The sequence below is a fragment of the Schistocerca cancellata genome, chromosome 1 (genome assembly GCF_023864275.1).
Source record: "Schistocerca cancellata isolate TAMUIC-IGC-003103 chromosome 1, iqSchCanc2.1, whole genome shotgun sequence".
Lineage (NCBI taxonomy): Eukaryota > Metazoa > Arthropoda > Insecta > Orthoptera > Acrididae > Schistocerca > Schistocerca cancellata.
This window is the reverse complement of record NC_064626.1, coordinates 19,054,085-19,078,351: the sequence shown is the minus strand read 5'-3', so window position 1 is coordinate 19,078,351 and position 24,267 is coordinate 19,054,085. Positions and strand designations below refer to the sequence as shown.

The 24,267-nt window shown below is 43.4% G+C and overlaps 1 protein-coding gene across 2 annotated transcripts in view; it reads right to left on the bottom strand.

The window, feature by feature from the left end:
- Positions 1 to 3,289: 3,289 nt before the first annotated feature.
- The window catches only part of LOC126164596 (geminin), a 37,160-nt gene continuing 16,182 nt past the window's right edge, over positions 3,290 to 24,267 (bottom strand). For both annotated transcript variants that reach the window (XM_049920254.1, XM_049920255.1), the window contains 2 exons: positions 8,991 to 9,163; positions 3,290 to 4,267 (listed from right to left, as the gene is read on the bottom strand). In XM_049920254.1, coding sequence (XP_049776211.1) covers positions 4,217 to 4,267; positions 8,991 to 9,163 — 224 coding nt within the window. In that variant the 3' untranslated portion in view covers positions 3,290 to 4,216. The remainder of the gene's footprint in view (positions 4,268 to 8,990; positions 9,164 to 24,267) is intronic.

Here is a 24,267-nt window from a genome sequence, read left to right as displayed (position 1 = left end):
GAGAAAGAATGAAGAGGTTCTGGGAGAAGAGGAGGAAAGTGCAGTCCACGAAGGGGCTACCCGTGTTCCTACAGAAGCCATAACGCAAGAAGAAGGAGAAGAGTAATGACAAGGTTTCAATTTTTACAGTAGTGACATATTTTCAAAACAAGATCAGAAGTGTTGGAGTTATAAGTGATGACACAGGACGTGACTCAGTACATGCTTTGCTAGCAATGTGCAAAATTCTTCAACTGCAAGCAGGGATCATCATTATTTCTGATGGTGCTCATAGTCATTTTAAAAATCGTTACCAGCTGTTTGAATTGGGTAAGTTGCTTGTGCCAACTGGCTGGGTATACAGCGCTACTGGACATGGGAAGGGGCCTTGTGATGGTGTAAGAGGCCAGCTGAAGCACCATGCTACAAAACGTAATCTTTCCAGACCAAATACAGCTGCAATTTAGAATGCTGAGGATTTTATGAGAGTCGTGAAATTTTACACATCCAAAGCCCTCATTCATTTCTCCAAAGTGGAAATTGAAGGATTCCATGAGCAGAAAAAAGAAAAAAAGTCCAAACAAACCACTTATGTGAAAGGAATTCAGAATACACATTTTTGGACTCGAAGTAATGGGCGAACTCATACTGCACGCACTTTAAAGAGCAAAGAATAAGAAATTTCATTCATTCAGCCAACACCTCAGAAACAACAGGACAATATTCAGATCCAGAACTCACAACGTTTTGAAGATTGTAAGTGCTCCAGTTCCTATTGGTTCAACAGAAAGGCATCACTCTATACCAAAGGAAGATACTGAAGCAGTGGAACACATTATTAGTTCATTGATTGGCTAATTTCAGTACAAAACAGAGTGCACAGAAGTTGTATAAATTGAAACCGTTAAGTCTCTGGACCTTTCACATACATTTTGGAACCATTTAAAATGCTTGAAAAATAAGTCTCTTACTCATTTAACATAATTTTAGTTCTGAAAGATACGACTAGGTTTTGATTTTTATGAGCCTGTTGTGTGATATGTGGTACTAAAACAGGTTTTGTGTGTGTCAAAAAATTTCAATTATTCATAAAACCTGTTCAACCTAAAAGTGGAAGCCCTCCTTTTCAGGGAATGTTGAATTACATGGTACTAATCCTTTACAGGGAATGTAGAACTACATGGTACTAATCAACAGAAAACAAAAGAAATCAAAATTTAGTGCATTGGCATTTTCGAAAAAAAAAAAAAAAAAATGTTTCTCCATAAATTATAAAAAAGTTCAGAACTTTGACAGATAAGTCCAAATGGAGGATTTCTTTGTAATCACAAAGCAACTATCTTTCAAATAATAATAATAATAAAAGAATGAGATTTTCACTCTGCAGCGGAGTGTGCGCTGATATGAAACTTCCTGGCAGATTAAAACTGTGTGCCCGACCGAGACTCGAACTCGGGACCTTTGCCTTTCACGGGCAAGTTTGGAAGGTAGGAGACGAGGTACTGGCAGAAGTAAAGCTGTGAGTACCGGGCGTGAGTCGTGCTTCGGTAGCTCATTTGGTAGAGCACTTGCCCGCGAAAGGCAAAGGTCCCGAGTTCGAGTCTCGGTCGGGCACACAGTTTTAATCTGCCAGGAAGTTTCAATAATAATAAAAAAACCAACAACAAATATCTCCAACTGTTCCAGAGATATAGCATTTTAATTTTTTTTTCCAAAATTCACATCTTCAAAATTGTATGCACAGTGTCTTCTTTGGAGGGCTGTATCTCTGAGCAGAAATTTTTTTGGAGAAAACAAAAAAAAAATAGTGTTCCTTACTTAGCCCTTCATTTTAACATGTGCTAAATTCATTAACATCTGGGACTACGAAGGTATGATTTATTCCTAGCCTACCTGAATTGATATGGACTATGCATGATTTACTATATTGAACTATATTGAAAGAGATCCACTATGCAATGTTAGCATTTGGCTCTTCACATGTCGGATACTTACTCGAGGAAAAAAAAAGGCTTATATTTCAAGACAAATTGCATCTTCCTTGGGGGGGGGGGGGGGGGGGGGGGTGGATAAAATAAAAAGAGAGAGAGAGAGTATTGTGACTGTCCTCGCAAGAAGGCACCTTTTGTTTCCAGCATCACCAATTTAAAAGACTCCACTACTTATTCCTAATTCTCATGACTGATCATTTACTGATTTGTAGAGCAGCGGCAGTTCAGTTCACCAGTTCATCCCAAAATATTTCTGCAAGGAACACATGAATTCATGCAACTGACTGTGTATAATTAGGCCATGTCTGACATCAGAAAGTTTCCTAGGGGCGGGCTTCCTTGGTTTGCCACTCTTTTGACCTAATTTCATCACACATCTTAAGGCACCTGACTACAATGACACACTGAGAAATGACTGGCACCATGCTTTTCATAGTGCAATGCACCTGATGTGACAATGCAGTGGGAACTGGCAGTGGCAGGCTTCCAATGGTGTATTGGTGACAAGAGGAGCCCAGCTCGTTATCTGTCAACTGAACCAATTTAAATAAGGCTATATAGGGTAGTTAACATTACAAAGCTAAAACCTCATTCATGAGAGTGAAATATGATGGATACATCTCCCATGGAGTCTACGGTAGCAGTATTGCCATAGTAAATATTGATCTATAATAGTTTACAAATTCTGATAAAAAGGTGCAAGAAAGTACTAGTTTTTTTAGGCTTTCATAAACAGTTTCCCATTCACATTTACAGCCTGGGAACCGTGAAATGTATCAGTTCTGCCAAAAGCTTCCAACACAAATAAATCCAGTTCTCATATCGTATGCTACAATACAACAGTGCAAAAATACTTTTAAAAAATGCTCTCTGTGAAAAGTTATAAACACAATTTATGAACTAAACTACAACCATGAATCCTCAAATGTGGATATACAAAAAGTTTGGACACAAATGCATTTACATATATCAAAGCTATTCCTTAGTTAAAATAAAAACTATAAAATCAGTTGATAAAATAATAATCCTCAAAATACAAAATTCTTAATACTGCTGATAGACAAATATAAGTACACAAACTATCCTACTTTTCAGAAGCATTACTTGCTTCCCCAGGAAGGACAGAGGGATACATTGAAAAAGGTTAAAAAGCAAGGGAAGGTCCAATGACACCAGGATTAGAGGGACCCACCTGTACTGAGGACAGTAGCAGACAGATTTCTCCTCCTAAAATTCAGTGATGGCCAGCAATTCTGTCTCAACTTTATAGTGGATTTTTCTTTTGACACAATCAAGTAAAATAAAAGTCCATTGTTACATCAGTTTTGTACTTTTCTGGTATATTTTCACTCAAATTTCACACATCAATACATAAGACTCATTTTTCAGTCTCATCCTTTCAAAGGTTACATCAGGAAAGTTGCATCCTTCAGTCATAATTTAATAAATATTGTGTGCACTCATACAATACACCACTAATGCACCCCAAATCACCTCAGCACATTCCAATTGACTTCTCACGTACAGCAATAATTTCAAAATTATTTTGTAATTATCTGCACAAAATAAAAATTGTGCTAATGTGATTATTTACAAAATTACTTCCTGTAAGTAATTATATTCAGATTGGCCAATTTTAAAAGAAATCATTACTGCTGTCATAAAATAACAACCTTTACAATTAACTGTAACTAATGTGACAAATAATAGTGCTTGTATGCCACAACTTCTAAAACAGAAGGATACTTGCAGTCAGTTATGACACATGCTTGAAACAAAGACCATAACTTCTCAAATGGTACGCTGTACAATCAGACAAAGTGCTTTGATTGCTGTCATGTAAGATGTCTTGCATTCTGCTAAGAAAATACATGTTGATAACTGCACAGCTTTGTATCTTTCCCATACAACCTGTATTCATGTAAATGTACGCTGAGATACTGGAGCAATTATGCAATAAATGAAGTATGAGAATCACACAAATATGAGATGAAACTGGTTAATAAAACTATCACAACACCAATTAAATAATACACCACAATGATCATCAGAAATTAAAAGAATGTGAACAACTATCTTGATAGGCTAGTAGATGAAACTTAACGAGTTCATGACAATCTTTACATAATGCAAACAGTGCAAATTTAGAGGAGCTCTTATTAATTTCAGTGTAAAGTAGGCAGCAAATCAAGACAGTGTTACAGTCATGCAAATAACTCCATGATCAGGTAAAGTCTTCTTTTCTCCTACTGGTCATCATCTTCAATTGAAACATTACCACTGTCATTGATTATTTCCTGAAAGAACAAATATTTAAAATGTAACCAATATTTTAATCTGAATTATAGATAAACTTTCTCACAGGGAGATGTACAATTATTATATTTAATCTAGTGCAGTGTTACTGGAGGCCACAATTAAATCATGTGTGGACATCTCAACTACATTACATGTAATTCACATTGGGGAGAGAAAGAGAGAGAGAGAGAACAAGTTTTAAGTAAAGAGAGAGTGTTTTCTGTTCACAAATCCAATTGTCTATGAGACACGTAATTCAGAATCTACATGACCTGACATAAAATGTGAAGCACCTTGAAGACACGATCGGATATCAGTGTCATGTTGTACATATGCACACCACTAGCGACTATGTAAATGATTTAGAGTTGGAATTCTCTGCGACATCTAAAATGACCACCACAGTCCATTCATGTTGTTCATGTTTAGTATTATTATTATTATTATTATTATTATTATTAGGCCTGGTTAGATATAAAAGGGGTGTGAGTATCAGATGTTGAATGATAACTGAAGGACATGGAGATGTAGTGTAATAATGTGAGACAGCATTACCGTCACCTCACAGAGTTGGGTTGAAAGGTCCCTCACTGTGGATCTCCATTTGGCCGGTTGGTCAGACCATCCAGACCTGTGGCCCATTCAGTGACAGTGTCCTGATGCTGGACTGTATGGGAACAAGAGGGCAGACATTCTCATAGTTGAGGTCTCGTGTTTGATCATCACAAGGGAGAAATGCCATATTGTGCACCAAGCACGTCCCCTTAAGATCTGCACCTGCCATCCAAGAAATGGACTCCCCACAACATTGTTTTGGATAAGCACAGCCGTATCACTCCTGGTGCCATGGTTTGGGGAGCTACTGAATAAGACTTCAGGTCACAGCTGGTAGGAACTTATGAAATTCTGATGGGACAATAGTACATCACGAACACCGTGCATACTGCATTTTCTTGTGCAACGGTATTGTAATGTCATATTTCAACAGGACAACACTCACCCACAATGGAACACGTTTCTATTAACCGTGTGAGATGCTGAGGTGATCATCTGATTAGCAAGATCCCTAGATCTGACCTCAACAAAAAATGTATGGGACAAACCAGACATCAACCCTGTTCCAGAGCCAGTATCCCTGACATCAATGATAAGTTACACATTTGTGGGCCAGCTTGCTTCCTTACAGTATATGACAGCCTTATGACACGCTTCACAACTGAATCTGTGCAAGCATCCAGGCCAAATTACACACTACTTAATATAACTTATGCTAAAGACAACACACACACACACACACACACACACACACACACACACACACACACACACACATACATGACCAAGGGAGGAGTCAAACCTCCAATGGGGAGAGCTGCGCGAACCGTAACAAGATGCCTCAGACCACACGGCTGAGGTCCAATATCATACCAACAAACGATGCTTTTACTGCAAGTTTTTTATAAATTTGATTCAATTTTGTAACTGATGAAATAACATCACATCCCCTCTCAACCTGTGAAGTTTTCATTTCATTTACTCTCCATTTCTGTGTGTTTCACTTTTTTCCAGGCAGTGTAGGAACCAAGAGGGAATTTTAAGCGTAAAAGACGAAAAAGATCAGATTAAAAAAGGTGTAAACACAGTGAAGCAGTCCCTCGCTCTTTCTATTCAACCTACACGTCTAAGAAACAATGATGGAAATAAAAGACAAATCCAGGAGTGAGGTTATAATACAAGCTAAAAGAATATCAATGATACGATTCACTGATAATATTGATTATCCCTAATGGAAGTGAGGAATAAATACAGGACATCCTGAACTGAATGAAGCCTAATGAGCACACTCTGTGGTCTGAATGTCAAGTCATGGAAGACTACAGTAACGGAGTACCAGCAGATTAGCCATAAATTAATGTAAAAACTGACCATTAAGTAGTCAAAGTGAAGAAATTTTGCTTCTTTGGGAGTGAATCAAATGTGCTGACAAAGCAAGCACATAAAAGGTGAACTGGCATAGGAAAATGGTGCATCCCTGTCCAAACCAAGTCTACTAGTATTAAGCATAGGCCTTAACACAAGGAAGAAATCTCCGAGAATATATGTTTGCAGGGCAGGATTGAATGATAGTGAGTCAGGGACTACAGGAAAACCTGGAAAGAAGAGAATCGAAGTATTTGAAATGTGGTGCTATGAAAGGATGTTGAAAAATAGGTATACTGATAAGGAATTCACTGCACATAAGGAATTCTCTGCAGAACTGAAGAAAGGAAGAAATGCGAAAGCGCTGATAAGAAATGGGGGCAGCATGATAGGGCATGTGTGAAGACATCAGGAAATAACTTCCACAGTACCTAAGAGAGCTGTACAGGGTGGTAAATACTGTAGGGGAATAGAAAGCATCCAAAAAAATAACTTAGGACATAGGATGAAAGTGAAGAGGTTAGCACACTTTGTGTGCAGTTTGCAACCAGCTAGTCAAAAGACAGGTAAGGGAGGTGGGATGTGGGGTGGAAGTGAGAGAATGATAAGGAGAAGACGAATTAGTTGTTAAGAGCCAATTTTCTTTTAAAGAGAAAATTCATACAGTAGTTACAGAATTAATAGGACACTTGACAGCAACTGACACAAACTTTTCTCCAGATGAACACTGATTAACATCAATACTGATCATTTCTGCTGAAGTGATACTTTTATGTGAAGTACAAAGAGTTAAACTCGACATATATTAAGTCAACTTAACAATCCTTTATTGTCGAAGGACAAAAACTGTTTGAAGATCTTTAGCTTTTTGCTCTGAAAGGACTAACTGCAGGGCTTATGTCTTTGGAAAGTTACTATATTTCTAATGTGTTCTGGCACACAGCCTTGTTGGATCTGAAGGTTGTATGTGGCCAAATTATTGTTCTAAAATGGACAAACGTGAAAGGTTCTACAGATATCTGCAGCAGAAAATACAAGTTAAGCATAAGTGAATCAAAGAAATAATTTCAGACACATTGCCATTTCCAGTGCACAAAGAGTAATTCTGAATCCCCTTGACAAACCACTACACAGGACACCAAGAACACTAGATATATTACTTCCACTTAGTATATATTACAGACTAGGAATTGTTCTCTCTATGATCTTGGTGTAGTGTTACTATTTCAAAAAGCAATGTTTTAGATTTTAGTTATGCTTCATGCATGTAACATGTGCTGTTGCTATATACAGTCTCCTCTCCATAAGTGCAGGAAGTTAATGCATAGTTGTTACTTTTAATCATGGAAACCAGGAAAATACATTTACACAGTGTAATAATTAAGATTAATGTAATGTGTTTTTGAAAATGAGCATTTACAATAGGAACTTGGCATGGGGAATGTCAAGAGCTCTTTCTGCCTCCCTCAAGGTACTGCAGTGGTAAAGACAATCCGAATGGTTTTATATAATCAAAACAGAAGCCTTGTTTTTAGAAATTACATAATACTACTACACAATGCTAAATAAGGTTAGTAACTAGCAAAAAACAAATCAATATCAAACAATTTCTATCAATACCTCCACATATTGCAATCTCCACAGTATCAACTTACATTGCACATGGCTTTCAAAATACCTATTGAACTAGCTGCATAGTATTTAAAAAGAATCCTACAGCTCATGATACGGATTCAACAAAAGTAAGGTGAATCGCAAAAAATTTTGTCTAGTATCTTAGATTTTTCTAGTTGTGACAGAACTGGACATACTGAACTAAAAAACTACAGATACTGCAATCTAGGCTGTAACATCCTCACTGGCAGTGAAACAATGCAAACTGTTTCATAACTAATAGAAGGTCACAATGAATGATCAAAAATAGCTGCTTAAATAGTGACATACTTATCCATTTCTTGACTTACTACAGTGGGTAATTCACGTAGAACAGCAGCTACCGGAGTCAAAGCCTATAAAGGGACACTGAACTACTGAGAAGAATCTTATGTTTCTATTACTTATGAAAGCAATGAACACAATATCTTGAGTGCAGTTCAATGAAAACTGACTCAACCTAAACATAAGGCACCAAGAGCAGATGGGTGGAATAACAAATGAAAAGCCAGTGTTTGACACAGCAACTGAAATGTTAACCCTGTGTCTGATTTCTGCTTCAGCATGTAACCAGTTTGAATTTTTTCTACCTTCCTTTCAGTCTCCCACTCTTCTGTCACCATTTCCTCTCTGACTTTTCATTTCTAACTTATCTTTTACATTTTATGGCATCTTTTACACAGTCTTGTGTTTTCTTTCACACTTTATCTTTTTCTACATTGGCACTCATTCAAAATTACCAGAGTTCCTCAAAATTTCCTGACTCTCCAATAAATTCAACTTGGCTAAGAATTCCTCATTATCTAGACCACTGTCGTTTACTGAATACCAGCAGTCCATTTGTATTTCAAATTTTGTCAATTGAAAGTTACGCATTTTCTGGCCAACTAACATGTATATTGATTACAGTTTCATCACCAAACAATGGCCTATTAATGGAAAGTTGGGACTATAATTTAACAGCAGCCGAATTTACACAGAGAATCTGTTTACACCCACATTCAGCCTGCTACAGCTGAAAAAGGTGAGAATTTTCAGTTCTTTCCTTCTCAAATAAAAACTTTTGTCTACTTACTGCTTTACATGCATAACACTTCTGACAACACAACTTTCATTTTCAATGCATATTATACAATTTATTATCATTACCTTGAAAGTATCAACCAAGGTCTTAGTTTCTTCCAACATTGCTTCACACACTTCTTTCTCCTCCTCCAGAATAGATATCTTCTGGTGCAACAACTCGTTCTCCTTTAAAGCATCCTCAAGAGCTACACGCCTCCTCTCTGCCAGTACCTTCCAGTAATTTTCACTGGGTTCCTCTGAAACAGAGATTCAACAAATAATAATACTGATGTCTTCTTGGAAAACGAGTTTAAACAGGCCTTTACAATTAACAGTGAAATTATGTGGTAAGTTATCTACTCGAAAAGGATAGTGGTGAGAGTTCAAAAAATAAAAAAAGTGCAGTTATTCAAAATTAAAAACCGCGCAATAAACTAAACATGAATGAATTTTAGTACTTTGATTATTGATGTAATGCAGTTCTGTCTCAAAAAAGATGGAACTACAGCTCAAAAATGTTTCTGATTAGTTATGTAGTTAATTTTAAGTCTCTCTACTATGTAAACAATGCAGTTTCCCAATTCTCAGTTTAGAATGTCCACTGTCTAGTCTGTTTGTGCACACAAGAGAAATGGTGCAGTTACAGAAATGATACATTAAACTATTATTTTTGGTCTCAATTTCAGATTCGTATCTTTTTTACAATTTCTAAAAAATAAGTAGCAAAATTAAATGACAAAGTCCTTGTTGGCCGAAAGTCCTTTTTGTGCCTTTCTACGACTCAACATCTCGGATTTTTCATTGTATAAAATTAAATGAGTGGTATACCTTAAACCACAGGTGCAGATACTTGTATTAACACATCAGCTAACACAATGTAAACAACTCTCTCCACCACATTCAACACAATCCGCCACAAGTTTAGAATCAAGCAATGCAGCCAACACAAGATTTCGCCTGCGATGTTTACCAACCTACCAATATAATCGCCTGCTCGTCCCAATAAATCGAAACGGACTACGACGACAACAGATTAGGTAGAACCACATTTATGATAAAATATCATCCCTTAGTACAATTATTTGGTTTGTGGAATTATATATAATAGAGGGAAACATTCCACGTGGAAAAAATATATCTAAAAAGAAAGATGATCAGACTTACCAAACAAAAGTGCTGGCAGGTCGATAGACACACAAACAAACACACACACAAAATTCAAGCTTTCGCAACAAACGGTTGCTTCGTCAGGAAAGAGGGAAGGAGAGGGAAAGACGAAAGGATGTGGGTTTTAAGGGAGAGGGTAAGGAGTCATTCCAATCCCGGAAGTGGAAAGACTTACCTTAGGGGGAAAAAAAGGACGGGTATACACTCGCACACACACACATATCCATCCGCATATACACAGACACAAGCAGACATTTGTAATGTGCGAGGAGGGAGTGAAGGTGTTAAATGAGCTAGTAAAGAAGTCCCAGCTTGCCTTCATGATATCGCAGATGACGCGACGGCATCGTGCACAGAACTGTTTATAGCGGATACAGTTGGCCAAAGTAGGATGGTGTCTGAAAACACAAAGAGCACGTAGCCGCTCATGTATTGCGTCACGGCATGCCTCGTTCCACCAAGGGATTGGGGGGCACCGGGGCAATTCGGAGGTGCGAGGTATTGAACATTCCGCAGCTATAAGAATAACTTCTGTAATATGAAAGACCTCATCAGCGACGCTAGGAAAGTGATGGTCATCGAATGTCGCTAGAGACGAAAAAAGTGTCCAGTCGGCTTGGGCACGCTTCCAGTGTCGTGGGCACATATATGGCAGTTGTGGCTGCAAGCGAAGGACACATGGAAAGTGGTCACTCGAGTGTGTATCAGCAAGAGCAAACCATTCGAAGTGTCGAGCTAACTGAACAGTACCGACCGAAAGGTCCAAATGAGAGAAATTTGTCGTGGAGGCAGACAAAAATGTAGGGTCCCCAGTGCTGAGGCAAACAAGATCCACTTGGTGGAAGACGTCTATCAATAGTGAGCCATGAGGACAAGGATGTGGAGATCCCCAAAGCGGGTGGTGGGCATTGAAGTCCCCAACCAGCAAATAGGGGGGCGGAAGCTGACCAAGAAGATGAAGGAGATCAGCTCGTGCCATTGGTGTGGACGATGGAATGTATACAGTACAAAGAGAGAACGTGTATCCGGAAAGGGAAAGACGGACGGCGACAGCTTGGAAGGAAGTGTTTAAGGGGATTGGGTGATAATGGAGAGTATCATGGAGAAGAATCATGAGTCCTCCATGTGCTGGCATGCCTTCAACAGAGGGGAGATCAAACCGGACTGACTGAAAACGGAGGAAAACAAAGCGGTCCTGGGGACGCAACTTTGTTTCCTGAAGACAGAAGATGACCGGCGAGTAGGATCTTAAGAGGATGGACAATTCATCCCGATTGGCTCGAATGCCACAGATATTCCAATGGATAATTGACATAGGGTGGACAGAAAATGGAAGAATGTGACGAAGGCTGCTGTCAACTTAACGACTGCTCAGAGCTTGCGACCGACAGCGTGGAACGACATTCAGCCGGAGGCAGAAGATACTGATCCATACGTTATTCAGGAGCAGCTCCTGCCACCAGCGATCGGCTGGTTGATCGGCCGCCAGCAGTGCGCCTCGGTGACACAGAAGAGGGCCGAGGGCGGCTACCACCAGGTGGTGCTGTTGAAGAGACACACCGTGGGGGGTTTTTGGTTTTAGGGCACAAAACTTCTATGGTCATTAGTGCCCAGCCCGTGACTTAAGACAATAAAAAACCGAAATTGAAAACCAGCAGCAATGGGAACAAAGTCATAAAATTGGAGAAACTAAAAATAGAAGAAATGCTTAAAAATCCACTACAGAAAGGGGGTGGTTGTCCCCAAAAAAAGCTTCAAATGACTGACGTCATTTCACTGTCACTAATAAACTGGAGAACGCGGTCGGCTGAGCGCGTGTCATCTGCTAAAATCGACGATAGATCAGGCGATAGCTGTAGACGGGAGCGTAACGGATTAAAATAGGGGCATTCAATTAAAAGGTGTCTTACTGTCCACAGCTGAAAGCAGTGGGGACAGAGTGGGGGAGGATCGCCGCTTAAAAGATGTCGATGGCTAAAAAGACAGTGCCCTATCCGGAGTCTAGCTAAAATTACCTCCTCCCGACGACGCGTTCGGGAGGAAAAGGTCCAAGCGCAAGGAAGGGCTTTCACTTCCCGCAATTTATTACGGGAAAGTGTTGACCAATGCGCATGCCATAAATGAGCAACTTGGCGACATAAACCGCTCCGTAGATCGGTGAAGGGAAGCGACTGAATAGCTGGCCGAGGAAGAGAGACTGCAGCCTTGGCCGCTATATCGGCCGCCTCATTCCCACAGATACCAGCGTGTCCCGGGGGCCAGAGGAACGCCACCGAGACGCCCCCCAGGTGGAGCAAGCGCAGGCAGTCCTGCATCCGGTGGACCAGAGGGTGCACAGGGTAAAGAGCTTGGAGACTGAGGAGAGAGCTGAGAGAATCGGAGCAAATAACGTACTGTATCCGCTGATGGCGGCGGATGTAGTGGACAGCCTGGAGAACAGCGTAAAGCTCCGCAGTATAAACCAAACACTGGTCGGGAAGCCGAAAGTGATTTGGGGTGTCGCCAACAATATAGGCACTTCCTACACCTAACGATGTTTTCGAGCCGTCGGTGTAAATAAATGTGGCGTCCGTCATTTGTGCACATAGAGCAGCAAATGCCCGACGATAAACAAGTTAGGGGTACCATCCTTGGGAAATTGACAAAGGTCACGGAGCAGGCAGATCCGGGGACGGAGCCAAGGCGGTGCTGTACCCCAAGTTGTCAAGAAGGTTTTAGGAAAGCGAAAGGAAAGAGAATGGAGCAGTTGACGGAAGCGGACTCCCGGGGGTAGTAGGGAGGAGGAGCGGCCTGCATACCCTACATCAAAGGAGGCGTCGAAAAAAAAGGTCATGGGCTGGATTAGCAGGCATGGAAGACAGATGGCTAGCGTAACGACTCAGGAGGACTGCTCGCCGATTGGACAGCGGAGGTTCAGCAGTCTCAGCATAAAGGCTTTCCACAGGGCTGGTGTAAAAAGCTCCAGACACTAAACGTAATCCACGGTGGTGGATAGAGTCGAGACGCCGAAGAATAGACGGCCGAGCAGAGGAGTAGACTATGCTTCCATAGTCCAATTTCGAGTGCACTAAGGCGCGATAGAGGCGGAGAAGGACCACGCAGTCCGCTCCCCAGGAGGTACCATTCAGGACACGGAGGGTGTTAAGCGATCGCAGACAGCGAGCCGAAAGATAGGAAACGTGGGAGGACCAGCACAGTTTTCTGTCAAACATAAGACCCAAGAATTTAGCGACGTCTGAAAACGGAAGGTTGACTGGACCTAGATGTAAGGAGGGCGGAAGAAACTCCTTACGTCGCCAAAAATTGACACAAACGGTCTTACTGGGTGAGAAACGGAAGCCAGTTTCTATGCTCCAAGAGTGGAGGCGATCGAGACATCCTTGAAGACGTCGTTCAAGAAGGCTGGTCCGTTGAGAGCTGTAGTAGATCGCAAAATCGTCCACAAAGAGGGAGCCCGAGACATCAGGAAGGACACAATCCATAATTGGATTTATGGCGATGGCAAACAGTACAACACTCAGCACGGATCCCTGGGGTACCCCGTTTTCTTGGGAGAAAGTACAGGAGAGAGTAGTGTTCACCCGCACCCTAAAAGTGCGCTCTGCCATAAATTCGCGAAGAAAAAGGGGCAGCCGGCCTCGAAAGCCCCAAGAGAACAGTGTGCGGAGGATGCCTGTCCTCCAACAGGTATCGTATGCTCTCTCCAGATCAAAAACTATTGCTACCGTTTGGCGTTTCCGGAGAAAATTGTTCATGATATAAGTGGAGAGAGCAACAAGATGGTCAACTGCAGAACGATGCTTCCGAAATCCGCATTGGGCTGATGTTAAAAGACTGCGGGATTCCAGCCACCAAGCTAAACGGTAATTCACCATACGCTCCAAAACCTTACAGACACTACTCGTGAGAGAAATGGGGCGATAGCTAGAGGGGAGATGTTTGTCCTTTCCAGGTTTCGGAACGGGAACGATAATAGCTTCCTGCCACCGTCTGGGAAAGGTACTGTCAGTCCAAATTCGATTATAAAGGCAAAGGAGGTAACGCAGACTATGGGTTGATAAATGCAGCAACATTTGGACATGGATACCATCCGGTCCTGGGGCGGAGGAGCGACAAGAAGAGAGGGCATGTTGGAGTTCCCGCATGGAGAAAACAGCATTGTAGCTTTCGTGATTTTGAGAGGAGAAAGCAAGATGTCGCACTTCTGCTGCACGTTTCTTCGGGAGAAACGCTGGCGGGTAATTTGAAGAGCTCGAAATCTCAGCAAAGTGCTGACCCAACGAGTTAGAAATTGCGACGGGGTCCACTAATGTGTCATGCGCAACAGTGAGCCCAGAGACCGGGGAGAAACTAGGCGCGCCTGAGAACCGTCGAAGCCGACTCCAAACTTCCGAGGAGGGAGTGAAGGTGTTAAATGAGCTAATAAAGAATTCCCAGCTTGCCTTCTTGCTATCGCGGATGACGTGACGGCATCGCGCACGGAGCTGCTTATAGCGGATACAGTTGGCCAAAGTAGGATGGTGACGGAAAATGCGAAGAGCACGTCGCCGCTCACATATTGCGGCACGGCATGCCTCGTTCCACCAAGGAACTGGGGGGCGCCGGGGCAATTCGGAGGTGCGTGGTATTGAATGTTCCGCAGCTGTAAGAATAACGTCGGTAATATGTGTGACCTCATCGTCGACGCTGGGAAAGCGACGGTCATCGAATGTCGCTAGAGACGAAAAAAGTGTCCAATCGGCTTGGGCAAACTTCCAGCGTCGCGGGCGCATATATGGCAGTTGAGGCTGCAGTCTGAGGACACATGGAAAGTGGTCACTCGAGTGTGTATCATCAAGGGCGAACCATTCGAAGCACCGAGCTAGCGGAACAGTACCGACCACAAGGTCCAAATGAGATAAAGTTGTCGTGGAGGCAGACAAAAATGTGGGGACCCCAGTGTTGAGGCAAACTAGATCCGCTTGGTGGAAGACGTCTAGCAATATGGAGCCACGTGGACAAGGATGTGGAGATCCCCAAAGCGGGTGATGGGCATTGAAGTCCCCAACCAGCAAATAGGGGGGTGGAAGCTGACCAAGAAGATGAAGGAGATCAGCTCGTGCCATTGGTGTGGATGATGGAATGTATACAGTACAAAGAAAGGGAAAGACGGACGGCGACAGCTTGGAAGGAAGTGTTTAAGGGGATTGGGTGATAATGGAGAGTATCATGGAGAAGAATCGTGAGTCCTCCATGGGCTGGAGAGCCTTCAACAGAGGGGAGATCATATCGGACCGACTGAAAATGAGGGAGAACAAAGCGATCATGGGGACGCAGCTTTGTTTCCTGAAGACAGAAGATGACCAGCGAGTAGGATCGTAAGAGGATTGACAATTTATCCCTATTGGCTCGAATGCCACGGATATTCCAGTGGATAATGGACATGGGGTGAACAGAAAATGGAGGAATGTGACCAAAGTTGCTCGGAGCTAGCGACCGACAGCATGGAATGGCAGTCAGCCGAAGGCAGAAGATCCTGATCCATAAGTTGGTCAGGAGCAGCTCCTGCCACCAGCGATCGGCCGGTTGACCGGCCACCAGCAGTGCGCCTCGGCGACACAGAAGACGGCCGAGGGCGATTTCCGCCAGGTGGTGCTGTAGATGGGACACACCTTGGCGGAGAAGGAGAGGAACTGGGTTTCTTTGTAGCCTTCTTAGAATTATGATGTTTAGATGAAGGAGGAACCGATGGTTGGGAAGTTGCGGTACGTAAAAACTCTTCACGAGTATGCTCTTTTTTGGAAGGCTTGGTGTCTGACTTTTGGGCTCGAGATTTAGCAGAACCCGATGAAGGGTGAGCCATAGAGTGGGCAGGCATAAGTGGTGAGGTTGAACGGGCGATCTTTGCGCTGGCCGATCTGACGACCGTGACACTAAAGGTGAGGTCGCAAGTCTGCGTGGCCGCCTCCTTTGTTGGCCGAGGAGAAGCAAGGACAGTGCTGTATTTTCCTGTCTGAGGCACGGTGGGCTGTCGACTGGCAAATAGTTTTCGAGCAGCAAAGGTCGACACCTTTTCCTTCACTCGTATTTCCTGGATGAGCTTTTCGTCCTTAAAAACTTGGCAATCTCGAGAGGAAGCAGCGTGGTCACCCATACAGTTGATGCAGCGAGGGGATGGAGGTGGACAAGCACCCTCATGGGCATCCTTGCCACACGTAACACATTTGGCCGGATTGGAACAGGACTGGCTGGTGTGATTGAACCGCAGACATCGATAGCAACGCGTAGGGTTTAGGACGTAAGGGCGAACGGAAATTATCTCATAGCCCGCTTTGATTTTCGATGGGAGTTGAACTTTGTGAAACGTCAAGAAGACAGTGCGGGTTGGAATGATGTTCGTGTCAACCCTTTTCATAACTCTATGAACAGCCGTTACGCCCTGGTCAGACAGGTAGTGCTGAATTTCTTCGTCAGACAATCCATCGAGGGATTGTGTATAAACGACTCCACGCGAGGAATTTAAGGTACGGTGCGGTTCCACCCGGACAGGGAAGGTGTGGAGCAGAGAAGTACGCAGCAATTTTTGTGCCTGGAGGGCACTGTGTGTTTCTAACAACAGGGTGCCATTTCGTCATCTGGAACAAGACTTTACAGGACCTGCAATTGCGTCGACACCTTTCTGAATAATGAAAGGGTTGACCGTGGAGAAGTCGTGACCTTCGTCAGACCGAGAAACAACAAGGAACTGTGGCAACGATGGAAGAACCGTCTGTGGCTGAGACTCAGTATACTTACGTTTGTGAGCAGACATAGTGGAAGGTGAGGAAACCATTGCGGAAGAATCCCCCATGATTACCGGTGTCTCCGATGGCGCGCTCCTCCCTTGTGGGGGCCCTCACTGAGGGCACTCCCGCCTTAGGTGATTGTTCACACCTCAGGTCACACCTCCCGACAAACGGACGGAGGGACCAATCGGCACTTTCGGAAGGTATCAGCTCGGGTAATCACCCCATCACCCCTCCCTGGGCGTGGCCGTTACCAGGGAGTACGTACGTGTCCTACCTGTCTACCCGGGGCGGGGAATTACGCGTTACCCCGTCACCGGCTACGCATGGAGGTGCGTGGGTCGGCCTTCAGACACGCACAGGGAGGAAAAAAGAGAAGAGGAAAAGAAAGAAGACGGGTCTCAAACGCCGCAGCGGAGAAAAGGGCAAAGAGAAGAGGAAAGGAAAAGAAAAGGACAGAGGAAGGACGAAGACTTGCAAGTGGAGAAAGCAAGGAAGTTGGAACAGTTTCGAGCGTCCGTCTCCGGACGTAGGCACAAACCATACTCCCAGATGGGGAGAAAGGGAAGTAAAGAGCCAGAGGTGAGGGGAGGAGGGGCGAAGATAGGGATGGGGAAGGATGCGGAAAGGGAAGGTATGCAGCCCGGAAAGGAAGGAAGGCCACATTAGCTCGGGGTCCCGTGCTCGCTACGCACGTATCCACAAAAGAGTTGTGGACCCCCTGGGGGGGAGACACACCGTGGCGGAGAAGGAGAGGAACTGGGTTTCTTATTAGCCTTCTTGGAAACAGGATGTTTAGATGGAGGAGGAAACGATGGTTGTGAAGTTGGGGTACGTAAAAAATCTTCACGAATAGGCTCTTTTTTGGAAGCCCGGGTGACTGACTTTTGGGCCCGAGATTTAGCAGAACCCGATGAAGGGTGAGCCCTAGAGTGAGCAGGCGAAAGTGGGGAGATTGAACGGGCGATCTTTGCGCTGGCCGATCTGGCAACCGTGGCACTAAAGGTGAGGTCGCAAGTCTGCGTGGCCGCCTCCTTTGCTGGCCGAGGAGAAGCAAGGACAGTGCTGTATTTTCCTGTCTGAGGCACAGTGAGCTTTCGACTGGCGAATAATTTTCGAGCAGCAAAGGTCGACACCTTTTCCTTCACTCTGATTTCCTGATTGACCTTTTCGTCCTTAAAAACGGGGCAATCTCGAGAGGAAGCAGCGTGGTCACCCATACAGTTGATGCAATGAGGGGATGGAGGTGGACAAGCACCCTCATGGGCATCCTTGCCACACGTAACACATTTGGCCGGATTGGAACAGGACTGGCTGGTATGATTGAACCGCTGACACCGATAGCAACACGAAGGGTTTGGGATGAAAGGGCGAACTGAAATTATCTCATAGCCCGCTTTAATGTTTGATGGGAGTTGAACTCTGTCATCAAATGTCAAGAAGACAGTGCGGGTTGGAATGATGTTCGTGTCAACCCTTTTCATGACTATGAACAGCCGTTACGCCCTTGTCAGACAGGTAGTGTTGAATTTCCTCGTCGGACATTCCGTCGAGGGAGTGTGTATGATCGACCCCACGTGAGGAATTTAAAGTGCGGTGCGCTTCCACCAAGACAGGGAAGGTGTGTAGCAGTGAAGTATGCAGCAATTTTTGTGCCTGGAGGGCACTGACTGTTTCTAACAACAAGGTGCCATTTCGTAATTGGGAACAAGACTTAACAGGACCGGTAATTGCATCGATACCTTTCTGAATAATGAAAGGGTTGACCGTGGAGAAGTCGTGACCTTCGTCAGACCGAGAAACAACAAGGAACTGTGGCAACGATGGAAGAACTGTCTGTGGCTGAGACTCATTGAACTTACACTTGTGAGCAGACATAGTAGAAGATGAGGAAACCATTGCGGAAGAATCCCCCATGATTACCTGCGTCTCCAATGGCGCGGTCCTCCCTTGTGGGGGCCCTCTCTGAGGGCACTCCAGCCTTAGGTGATTGTTCACACCTCAGGTCACACCTCCCGAGAAACGGACAGAGGGACCAATCGGCAATTTCGGAAGGTGTCAGCTCCGATAATCACCGCTCCCTGGGCCTGGCCGTTACCAGGGGGTACGTACGTGTCCTACCTGTCTACCCAGGGCGGGGAATTACGCGTTACCCCATCACCGGCTATGCATGAAAATGCGTGGGTCGGCCTTCAGACACGCACAAGGAGGAAAAAAGAGAAAGGGAAAAACAAAGAAATGGAAAGGAAAGAAGAGAGGTCTCAAACGCCGCAGCGGAGAAAAGAGTAAAGAGAAGAGGTAAGGAAAAGAGAAGGACAAAGGAAGGATGAAGACATGCAAGCAGAGAAAGTGAAGAATGTGTTACATTTTCGAGCGTCCGTCTCCGGACGTAGGCACAAAACATACTCCCAGAGAGGGAGAAAGGGAAGGAAAGAGCTGGAGGTGAGGAGAGGGAGGGGGGCGAAGATGGGGGATGCGGAAAAGGAAGGTATGCAGCCCGGAACGGAAGGAGGGCCACATTAGCTCGGGGTCCCGTGCTCGCTACGCACGTATCCACAAGAGTTTTGGACCCCCTGGGGGGACCTTGGGAAGCTGACAAATGCTACGGAGCAGGCAGGTCCGGGGGCGGAGCCAAGGTGGTGGTGTATCCCCAGTTGTCAAGAAAGTTTTAGGAAAGTGGAAGGAAAGAGAACATAGCAGTTGACGGAAGCGGACTCCCGGTGGTAATAGAGAGGAAGGGCGGCCTGCATACCCTAAATCCAAGGCACGTATCCACAAGAGTTGTGACACCCTGGGGGGTATGAGTACTGCGTTTTGTTGTTGTATATGGTACATTTCCTTTGCAACGTAAGTTTTATTTTCTTTTTTCCTCTTGTTCATGTTTTACTGCTGCAGTATTATTGTGCAGTACCGGGATACAGTAATATCTTTTGTGAGAATATTGGTTCTTACCAGCCAAAATTACAAAAATCTAACTGAAGACTAAAACAATGAAAAATTCTCGAGTTTTTCCTGGATCTCCCAGTTGTCCCGGGCCTTAAACACCCTGACAAAGGTACTATCACAAAATTCTGTGCAAAGGTTATGGAACTGAAGGCAATACAGTAAGGCTAGAGTAGTGTCCTTAGGAAGCAAATGAAAGGCAAGGTGAACACAGGCCGTTGCATGAAGCCAAGGTGGTGAAGGGTTCACACCCACAGGGAAAGTTGCAGATAGTGTGAAGTTAAGCTGGCGGAGCAAGAGCTGAAAGCGAAGTCCAGGAGGTAACAGAAGAGGGACACATCCCATACTGGTGATCAAAGGATTCGGTGAAGGAGGTATAGAATGGGTGACCATGCATGGTAGACATACGGAATGCACACCTGCTAAGAAGAAAGTCACAGCAGTACGATAGTGGTAGTCCAGCAGCTTCTGCGTAAAAGGCGCCAGTGGCCAAATGGATGCTGCGATGGTGGACAGTATTGAGACAGCGTAAGAGGGACAGACGGGCAAATACATAAAAAAAGCATCGATAGTCTAGTTTGGAATGAAACAGGGACCAGTACAAATGGAGGAGGGTGGTTCAATCTGCATCCCGCGAAGTACCATTGAGGACACAAGGGAGAACCAAGAATGTTTCCTATCGAGCCCCAGGAATTTCGGCATTTCAATGAATGGAAGAGCAACAGGCCCAATATGTAAAGATGTTGGGAGGAACCAACTGCGCCACAAAAATTCATGCAAACGGTTTTGTGAGTGGAAAAATGAAAGCCACTGTCGATGCTCCATGACAAAAGATGATTGAGACATCACTGAAGACTCTGCTCAATGAGACAGGTCCATGGAGAACAGCAATGGATGGCAAAATCGTCAACAAAAAGGGAGCCAGAGATGCCCGGTGGGAGACAGGCCATTATAGGGTTAATGGCAATAGCGAAGAGGACAATGTTGAAGACGAAACCCTGAGGCACACCAGTTTTTTAGATAAAGGTGTCTGACAAGGCAGAACCCACACAAATCCTGGCCGTCCCATAGTAGCAGGCTTCAAAGCCCCAACAGAACGTATCTCAGCTCTGGTAGACCAACACCTCCAACCTATCACCCGCAGACTCCTATCCTACATCAAAGACACAAAACACTTCCTAGAACGCCTCAAATCCATTCCCACTCCTCTCCCACCTCAAACCTTTCTTGTCACCATAGATGCTACATCCCTTTACACAAACATCCCACATACCCATGGTCTCTCTGCCCTTGAGCACTATCTCTCCCAGCGCCCATCCGAAGATCTTCCAAAAACCTCGTTCCTTATCACACTTACCAACTTCATCCTCACCCATAATTACTTCACTTTTGAAGGCCAGACCTACAAACAAATCAGGGGAATGGCCATGGGAACCAGGATGGCTCCGTCCTATGCCAACCTCTTCATGGGCCGCATGAAGGAGGCTTTCCTGAAGACCCAACAGCTGCTTCCCCTGGCCTGGTATAGGTTTATAGATGACATCTTTGTGGTCTGGACTCATGGTGAAGAAACACTCCTTAATTTCCTCCATAACATTAACTCCTTTTCGAATCTGAATTCAGGGTGTATACGTGGACAAGGAAAAAAAATTCCCGGATTTCCCGGTTAAAAATACACTTTCTCCCGGCTGAAAAAACACTTTTTTCCGTGTTAAGTGAAATATTTTCCCTGTGAAATTTATCAGTCCTTTGAATGGTTATGATTTTATACATGGGCATTGAATTCCCGGCACTTTAGAAAACGAAACTCAGGGAATAAACCAACAAAATGTTCGCTGCGTAGTTTCGTATTACGAAAGTATACATTGGAATTCCACCAAACACTGTATGTTACTTTCCGAATCACTGAAATCGAGATTGAGATGCGCTTCTGTAAGCCAGTTATAGCTCATGTCATGTGATCTCGCCAGCCGATGACTGCGGATATTCCGAGCATGGGACACGTGACTTAGTCAGCCAACAGCAACATCACTGTTACGTAGCATGAACACACAAACAGGGAAAGTTAATGGTTTAAATTAGTATATATAGTGTTGCTACAGCGTTCACATATAATATTGGTCTCTAAGGTTAATAAGCTGCAAGAGAAGCTAAGCTTTTGCATATAATGTTGATCTTTTTTGCGCGTGTTACACTTTAAGATATATCACACAAATGTGCCAGTTAAATTTTTAATAGTGACATAAATGTCTGATCTTCAGGGTTTGAAATTCTTCTAAATGGCTCGTCATCAAAGAGTTGATTTTTAAGTGTGAGTCAAACGCTCTGTGATTTAAGAAATTCATGGTACATAGTTCAACTTACGTAAAAGGATATTTACTTTGACAGTAACGCCTTTCAAACCACCATTCACAATATTTTCCCGCGACTTGTTAGAAATAGGTTCGTTTCAGCAGTTGCCTGAGAGTGCAGATAACAGGCGACACCGCGCTTGTGCAGCTACCATAACGTAGGAAGCCCGTATGTATGTACACATAAAACATTGAAAGATAATACATTATGTCATAAAAGAAACAAGACATCAGAGGATACTCCAAGAGCATCGGAATTTCGTGAACCATACTAAAATGTGCACATTTAAAGTGCATACTTAAAATGCACATTCCTATGGCCAGATTCGCATTGAAGAAGTCCTTGACTTGATATTAAGTTTTTCAGTGTGGTTTTCGGGATTTAAATTTTCTTGGAGCACCAGTACTGTATTACATCGTGTTTGGTTCTTTATTATGGCATAATGACAAACGTGCTAGAAGATGAAAACATGCACTTGAAATGCAGCGAACAGTTGAAACTAGCCAGTACTGTGGAATTAAATACTTCGTTTCAAATACATTGACTGCCTCTGCGGAAAAGGTTAATAAAAGTCAAATTTCTTTAGCAAACAGACAAAAATAACTTCACTGTCAGGAAAGTTCGAAATAAAATAAAATCTGAAACTAACTACATATTTTAGCCTTCCATAATAATGTGAATGTATTTTGATTCACTTGATAGCTCCCGGCCACAGATATCCGTTTTGTTTTCATTTGACGTGAGAGTAAACGTAGGAGAAACAGCAAAATCACTAAATGTAAACACCGGTCACGTGGAGACTACCCACTAACTCAGACTGCTCTGCGCATCAGCCCCTGATCTACGATATTTGCTAACCGGGTCAATACGCACATCTTTCTGAAAAGTCTGAAACACAAAACATATGTGTTCGAGGAAATGTAAGACATGTTGTTTGGTCGTAAGTGAGCCAAAGTGCAGTGCCATGTCTCTTCAGTCAGCATTCTTGTATCGCACGTCACTGTATTTCGCTCTGTGGAATTGAAACGTGTATATTTTGTAATGGATGCCATCAAACTATATTCAGGACAGTGGAAATTGAAATGTCCTGTGATGCTTCTCCTGCTCCGAATCAGCCGGTTTGACAGCCTGCCCTCTAAAAAAATCTCGCAATTAATAGCGAATGGGATTATTTGTAATCGGGAGAACAAGAACTCTTCAGAAAATTTGCACTCTTTATTGCCTATTAGCTAACAACTTGCTGTTTTGTGTGGCATAAAATTAAATATAGGATACATAAAACTAATAGAGACAAGGGCCAAACAAAGTACATATTTGTTCAATTAGCTCCTAGCATTTTTTTTCTACCTAATCTTGCTACAGCTTTACATGGCGTGCTTTCCTTTCTGCGAAAGAATCTATTACCTCATCAAAGTTCATCAAACGTTTTGCTTCATGAAAAATCGAAATGTAGTTGTCTAATACTGAAAAAACTGTTAATACAAATAATACCTAAGACTGGTGTGGTTTCTCAATCTGATTACGACTATTTTGTCACAATCTGCTAGATAAAACAAAATAGGCCTTTCTAATATTGCAGCAATTTTGTAACACACATATAATAAACGAGACTGTTTTGGCAGAAATGGTCATTTTTATAACATGACAGAATGTAATTCACAAAGTACCAATATCAAATGCCTATGAGGCCTACTACAAATAAAAAGCTTTATGTTAGGAAATAGTTTCACATTTCATTCATACGCACCAGTGTCTCAAGCATGAGATCGAAAAGTAGCATTACGAAATTTTTATATAAATTTGGAATTGACTTATTCTTCCATAATTTGTGTGATGTCCCTGTTTCTTCTCCTTCCTCATTCTAACAAACAATCTTGTCATCACCAATTCTGTAGCTATTCCTGCCAGTGTCAAAATCTGTTCGCCGATTAACTTCACTAACCCGGCCAGAATCACAGGTTTAGTTATCCCGCGATTATTCTCCGGTTAGGCATTGTTACATGTTCGTACAACACGTTTTCCGCGTTACTTCCAGAATAGAACTGAAATGGCTGCTAGCCAGGGCCTGTACAAATGGTCCTCACTAGTGTAGCGATCTGACCAAAAATTTTCTATCAAAATTTCATTTTCTTGGA